Source organism: Vipera ursinii (assembly GCF_947247035.1).
Source record: "Vipera ursinii genome assembly, chromosome: 2".
NCBI classification, from domain to species: domain Eukaryota; kingdom Metazoa; phylum Chordata; class Lepidosauria; order Squamata; family Viperidae; genus Vipera; species Vipera ursinii.
The window spans coordinates 103983841-103991578 of record NC_139513.1 but is presented as its reverse complement, the minus strand read 5'-3'; the positions used below and the strand labels follow the sequence as shown (position 1 = coordinate 103991578).

Genomic DNA, 7738 nt, shown 5'->3' with positions numbered 1-7738 from the left:
TATGTCTCACAAGCATTATGGATGGAGAAGAGTGATCTCTATTTGTAGATTCAGTATATGGCCATAAATATATGCAACTGAGGATATAACATCATTAGGCATCATCCAAGTAGTTCAGTTGATGATGTAATATAATTAGTATTAGAGCTTCTGATCTATCTCTGGGAAATCAGAGGTAAATCAGAGGTAATAAAAGTTTTTCCCATGAAAGTGGTAAAGACAGAGACCAATGAATGCAAATGATTCCATTCTTAGATGAACAGAAGAAGCTACTGAGAACGTAGATGTAGTAGATTTGTTGGTTATTGGTTAATAGAACTGTTAAACTGATTGCTATGTAAAGCAATCTGCAATGTCTTGCATGTGAAAAGAACCTAACACAAAACAACAATGTTGACAATATTTTGTGATCTATTCCCCAGCCAATAAAACTAATATAAGTAAATGGTTCCAGTGCTCCGAAATGCAACAGAGTGGAAAATAAATGAGAGGAGGCAAGAGCCAGATACCTCAACTGGTCAATAAATTATGTTTCCTTTCTTACCCTAAATTCTGTATTGCTGCTGTTTGTAAGAGTGGAATACACTAAAAAAAATCATAATCTGTCCAAACAGAAGCAACTGTTCGTATCATCACTGGCAGGGAGACATCAGACTGTATATCTTCACTTGGCAAGAGGTGGCAATTTAATCTGACGGGTTTCCTGCCAATGAGGATGGTTTCAGGGATTCAGCTGCCATGGTAAACATTTGACATTTATTTGACTGATGTTGTGCAGAAACTTGACAATGAACTGAAACTTATTAATGCAGTTTAGAGTTGCTGTAAAAAATTATCAGAGAATGTAAAATTGATACACTATTCAGGTCTTTCCTTCCTTCCTTCCTTCCTTCCTTCCTTATTTTGTTCCATACTTATGTGATCTTTTATACATAGTATATATTTAATGCTCAATGACTAAAACATGTTCTATAAGGCACGCAAGCATACAAGAAATCTAATATAACTTTGCTTACAATAATAAAACAGTCTGTACCCATTTCTTATTTGTGGTCACAAGGATTGGATAAAAATGCTCTTGGTCTTTAAGATTATAAAAGATAATACCATATTGGGAAAGGTAGGAAGAAAATCCATCAGTATATTTTATTGAAGGAACACTAGCACTATTATAAAAATTAGGCCAGTGAGATAAAACAGTATCCACTCCCCCTGTTTTATTTCTAAAATAATAGAGAACAAAACAGCCAGTTCCTGACAAACTCCCCTTGGCTTCGTCCTAAGTTAATCCACACCATGTGTTCCTTGTGAGGAGGGGTGGGGCGACCTTCTCTGTAATAGCCCCACAGCCCTCCTTAGAGTTTGCCTCTGCTCTACTCTCCATGCTCTTGAATTGAGGGAGGGAGGCAGCTGTTCTTTATCAAAAGGGATTAGCTGCCTATCAGCACCTCTGCCTGTGTGCAGCTGATCCTTCCCTGTGTCTATGAGGCAGGCAGCTCTCCTTCTGGCTGACCACCTCCTCCAAAGCCTGAGGACCTGGGACAGCATCATCCTCAGCCCCTGGCCTCTTCAAGTATTCTAAGGCAGAAATGCCATTCCCATCAGATGGTCCTAGTTCCAAATCCTCCTTCTCCTCTGAACCAGGATCTGATGGGGTCAAGACAAGAAAGTATGACTAGCCCAAAGCTGCCCAGCCAGCTTTCATGCATAAGGTGGGACTAGAACTCATGATCTCCCATGTTCTAGCCTGGTGCCTTAAACACTAGACCAAACTGGTTCTCATTTATCTCCATATATCACTTAAACAATACAAGGAGGCACTAGGATGAAAATAAATAGGTGAAATACTGTGAAGCACAATTTACCACCATCAGTTTATAAATTCTAGTTCCTGCCATGTGCCAGAGATCAGTACTGGTCAAGCCATTCTAATCAAGGTACCTCTTAAATTGTGATAGTACACTTCAGGATGAAACAAATACTGGAATACTGCTATCATGTCACCCCTATTTCTTCTTTTCTTTATACTAGCCAAACCCAAGTCCTGTAGCCATTCTTCATATGTTTTAGTCTCCAGGCCTTTAATCATCTTAATTGCTCTTCTCTGAATTTTTTTCCAAAGTCTCAACATCTTTTTTGTAATATGGTGACCAAAATTGGTTGCTGTGGAATATTCCAGGTCTATCCACCCCAAAGTCTTTTTAATTCTGGATTATTTTCTTTCTCTTTTTAACCTCTTGTCACAAATTCTAGTTGCAGTTAGAGGGCTGAATGCGCATATAATGCTGCATGTTTTATAATATTGAGCTGTCAATGTGGATAAAAAGTTTGTACTTATATGCAATCTGGTTCTGCGTGTCTTTTCCTCTACTCCTATATTTATAGTGTAAATTCCATCTTCTTACCACAATGGCCATATAGTTCAATTGTAGGTGCTCTGGCTATTCTAAAGCTATTTATACTTAAGGTCGATGATTTCAGGAGAAATGCTCAACTTCTTCATTGGACACTTCCCAATTTCTTTTACTTGGTACAATAAATGTATTTTTAGACCCTGGCTGTGAATCCGCCATTTATAACAAAGTAATACACATCATATTTTTATCACATAAATATCCAGTTCTACTGTTGAGAAGTGCAAAGATTTTTACCAAAGTGTTTCCCCAGGATGAATCTAGTCAATCTAGTACATCCAAATACTGCCTTCCCTAAGTTAAAAGTAATGATAAATGATAGAACTGACTCTGCCCTTCTTTTTAATGGCACTCTAAAGTCCTGAGAAGGATTCACAAGATGAATTGATGGTAGGAAATACTATTTTTAAAAAATAACCTACACTTCCTTCAATGAATTAAGGCACTGTGAAAGATTTTTATTCTTCATTCTCATCACACACTGTAATGAAACTCAGTGGGAATGTTTGGTTCAAGGTCATCTGGATCTCCTCAATGCTTAGTTTGATTAATTATGTGCCATTGTGTCACTGTTGACTCTTAGTGACCACATAAATAGATTTTTCTCTGTGACAATGCTTATTTTCCCTCTTTGCTATACTGGCTACATGAATCAGCTTAGCAGTGTTACTAGAGTTTGTGATTCCTTGACATGTTCATTGTTCATGGACTTCATTTGACACTACACAGTGATTTGGCCACTACTGATCCTAATTTTTATATTTATACTGTATATAATGTTCCAAAACTTGCTGTCTATTAAACATGTATATTGTTGTTGTTGTTTTTGTTCCCTCCAGTTTGTCAATTTTGTCTTCATTTTTGACTGTTTTCTTTGAATATTTAGAAAAACTGAAAACTACCTAGATTTTCTGTGAGTTGGTGGTATATAAATAACAGCAATGATAACAACAAGAATAACAAAAAATGATGATACATAATAAAATAGAGTTTTAGTTGCATGCTCTCTGGATCACACATTCTGGCTTTGGACAATTGAGTGAAAAAATAGAACATACATAAGAGGAAATAAATATCTCATCTAACTTTCCTTATAAAAACTTTCTAAAGATTAGCTAAGCATTGCACTACAGTGTCCAGAATGTCTGTTACAGAATGTTAAGTGCTCTTAACCTACTGTTGATTATTTATACAACAATCTTTTTAATATTTTTCCCACAAATAAGCACTAATAATATGGATACATAAACATATATAATGTCACTTGGCTCAGGTTAAAAGCACAAGGCCATGCAAAAAGTAACCCAGAACAGCCAACCAACACAAACAAAGCCCAGGACACATTTTGGACTTTGAAGAGCCACTTAGGGAATCAAAGCTTATCAATGGATATTATCTTTTTAGATGAAGTGGTAACTGTGGAAAGCAAAATGTGTGCATAAATCTGATGCCAAGCAACTAATATTCATTAGCAGTATTTTGAAGTGCCATGTTTGAAACAAAAACAGACGTGGCTTTGCATGCTTCTAGCTTTCTGCTGATCAAACTGTAGCACCTTCATTGATCCTCAGGTTGCTGAAACAGTGAAGCAACTTTTCAGTTTATAAAGTTCACCTTCAGCAATCAAATAATTTGTTCCAGCTTTCAAGCAAAGTGTTCATCCTGACTCTCCTAGATAAAAAAAAATGTAATTCTGTTTTGTTTAACAACATGGCTGTCAGGACCCACCCCAATCCACGTCTTAGGAAAACAAAAAACTCTTGGAGTCAGTTCTTAGTCCAAAAGGAATTTTTACTAGGACATACTTGTTTGTGGAAATACAAGACAGGACTTAGTATTGTTTTACAAAATGAAACTTTATAAAGGGTTCCAGGTTCAACCCCCCTTCCTTCAACCCCATTTGGTCAGCCCCCATCATTTTACTTCATGTCATCCCTTTCGTGGGGAAAAAGGAACTTTGAATCTTTATGGTTATTGCCTTCTTCCTCTACAGAATTAAATGGAGACACAGGCCAGATGCCTTCTTCCCTAACCCTCCCCTTTGTTCCCCCACTTCAAAAGGTTTCCCTTGGTCTTTGAAATAACCTAAGGCAGGCTGAATCCACATGCGCTCCTCCTTCCTCGGGAGATGGCAGAATCCATGGGGGGGATAATGTTTTAAACATACATTTATGAATGTGATATAAATGGATTCTGACAATGGCTGATACATGTTGGCATTAAGAGTGCAAATGAACTGCAATTCAGACCATTGGAGAAAATGTTAGGAAGTTTCCATAAATATTTAGCTTATGAACACTAGTTCAATTAGGCTATTAGGATTTATGAAACTTAATTTCGCCTCTTCATGTTTGTCAGTTTACATGCAATAAGCATATTCTATGGTCAGTGTGTGTTTTCCCTTGTAATTTTTCTCTTGGTATGTATCTCATATGAGTGGCTCCTGTCTGAGTATTGGGTCCAGTTCCAGAAACCACAGTGCAGGAGTAGCTAAATAAATTGTTTAAATACAGTGAATAAAACAAAAAAAAGAATATTTTTAGAGAAGGTCAATGAAGATATTTAGGGAAATAGAAGCTAATGCTGTAATTGGGAGAGCACGATAGGGAAATAAGAGAATATATGTTGCAGTTGAAACTGAATTATTCAAGTTGCCAAAGTATTTCAGTATGAGCTTTTCTTAAATATGTAGGACAGAAGCAACTAAGATCTATGATGAGAGACTGAAAGAGTTGTATATGTTTGTCTTGAGGAAAACAAAAACAAAGGGAGATATGATAGCATTCTTCAAATATTTAGGTGCAATTATGAAAGGCTGAAACTCAGTTTCTATTAACCCCTTCCAGGTCATGGAATAAGGCAGTGGTCCCCGGCCTTTCTCACTCCAGACACTGGTGGCAGCAGGAGAGAATAGATTCACATGTGCAACATAGATCCCACCATGAGCAAATGAAGCTTCATATGCGTGCTTGCCACTTGTCATGGGGTGTTGGGACCCATGGAATAACAGTTTCAGTTAGTATTAAGGTATTAAGTTCAATGTTAGGAAATGTTCTTAACATTAAAAACAGTTTAACAATGAAGCCAATTATCCCAAGTGCTGTTCTATTTCCTTCACTGTATGCATGTAGGCAGAGATTAGATATACATTTTTATGGGAGGCTGCAATGTGGATTCCTATACTGTATAGAGGATTGAGCATAATGATGGGGAATAATATAATTTGGGAATAATATAATTTGTAATTGCTTGTTTGCAAATCAAGGATCCTTTTGGGACTGCCACTGCTGAGATGCTGATATAAAACAAGAGATTCCTGTTGTTGTGTTGTTTTCTGTATGTCTGGGGGAAGGGGTAATTGGATAATTGGGTCAAACATTTAAGAAACACTGTTCTGTAGCATGTATTGACAGATTAGGGTCCACCTCTGAATAAGCACCAGGAATATTGCACATTATAAACATGCAAGTAGTTTATAAACCTACAAATGATGTACTATATAGAGAGAATCTTAGTCCCAGTTTTGCAAGCCCAGCCAAATCTCCTCATGATTACAGCTTTCATAGCAAATTCAAAAGACTAACATTTTTAAGAACCAACATTTTCAGGTGCATTCCTTTACAGAGAAGTCATTGTGTCATTGGCACTGTCCCTTGGGTCCCTAGAAGGAATGGAGGGAGAGAAAATGTTATTCATTCATCTAGTCATTTGATTTATATTCTGTGCTTCTATCCACACAAGGTAGCTCTACACAGTAATGCCATATGCAAAGAAATATGACCATGAAATAACTATTTTATCAGGCTTTATTCTGCCATAAGCTAATAAGGACGACAGGAATAATCATTGCAAAAATATCCCTTTCACTGTACTTCAAGTATTCTAGCCTCCCTAGATCTCCTTTGTGGATACTGATCACTATGTAGGTTCTGTATTGGATAAAGCAGCTGGATCTTATTTTATTACCAAATTTATTTGTTTTCTTCCAAATTTATATATGAAAACATATATATATATATATATATATATATATATATATATATATATATATATATATATATATATATATATATATATATATATATATATATATATATATATATATACACATATATATATGATTCATGCTAGTTGATTTCATCAGTGGGACACAAGCTGATATGAAATTCATTTTAGTGTGAATTAGACATATAATGAAATTATACAATGAATAACACACATTTTTGGCTTCTCTGCCACCTATTGCCCTCACCCTTTGGAACATCTTACTTCCAGAGGCAAGGCAGGCATCCACTCTTCTAGTATTCCAGAAGAATGCCAAGACCTCACTTTGCCAATTGACAAGAGGATCTAGGATTGATTCGTAACCCTGGGGTGGTTGGTAGCTTGAGAATATTGCCTTCACCTTTTTAACTTTTTAACATCTTAATTTTTAACTTTGTTCTTAATTCTGTTTTTAACTCTGTAAAAAAAATTGTATGTTTGTTATTGCAAAGTGCCCAGAGTCAATCAGGTAAGATGGGTGGTATAGAAATGTGTGTGTGTATATGTATATGTATATGTATATTTATATGTATATGTATGTGTGTGTGTGTGTGTGTACGTGTACGTGTACAGATATAGATATAGATATAGATATAGATATAGATATAGATATAGATATAGATATAGATATAGATATAGATATATATGTAGATGGAGAGAGAGAGACAGAGAATAGAGATATAGCTATAGATATTTGTCCAATTATTGACTATTGTTAAAAAGCTATTTCTTGCCCCAGAGGCTTTTAGTCTTGGATAATAATCTCGTAAATATTGGTTGGCCTGACAATAGTATCAATAATAAGGAGAAATTTAAAAAATAATTGTGAAATTGTGGAATGGCAGTTTAGTTATTTAAAACTTATTTTGAATATGCAATGGATGTAGTGGTATAATTAATAAATGTTATTTTGTGTTATGAAAGTTTAATGAATTATTTAAATATTATCGTATGTGATATGTTTTTATATGCCTGTTTTACATATATATCTTACAAGATGCCTATAGTGTTATTATATAAACATACTGTATTGTAGTAATGCTTTTCATATAAAAACACATTTAAATCAACCTCATTAGTTTCCATTGAGGTAGAAGTTATGGCTACTAAAAGTCAAAGCAAGCAGAGAAAACAAAGGAACTGTAGATAAGATTTAAAGATTTTTTTTAAAAAAAATGTAAAGGAAAGTACCTTCTAATTAAGGAAAAATATTTTATTCCAGATAACTAGCAGGTATTTAAGTAAAGGACTGTGGACATCTAAGTACAAACTCAGCTTTT

At 35.2% G+C, this 7738-nt stretch overlaps 1 protein-coding gene across 1 annotated transcript in view; it reads right to left on the bottom strand.

Moving 5' to 3' along the window:
- Positions 1-1441: 1441 nt before the first annotated feature.
- The window catches only part of LOC310634845 (uncharacterized protein), a gene marked incomplete at both ends in the record, with an annotated part of 117403 nt that continues 111106 nt past the window's right edge, over positions 1442-7738 (bottom strand). The window contains one exon of the mRNA XM_083353382.1: positions 1442-1647. Coding sequence (XP_083209508.1) covers positions 1442-1647 — 206 coding nt within the window. The remainder of the gene's footprint in view (positions 1648-7738) is intronic.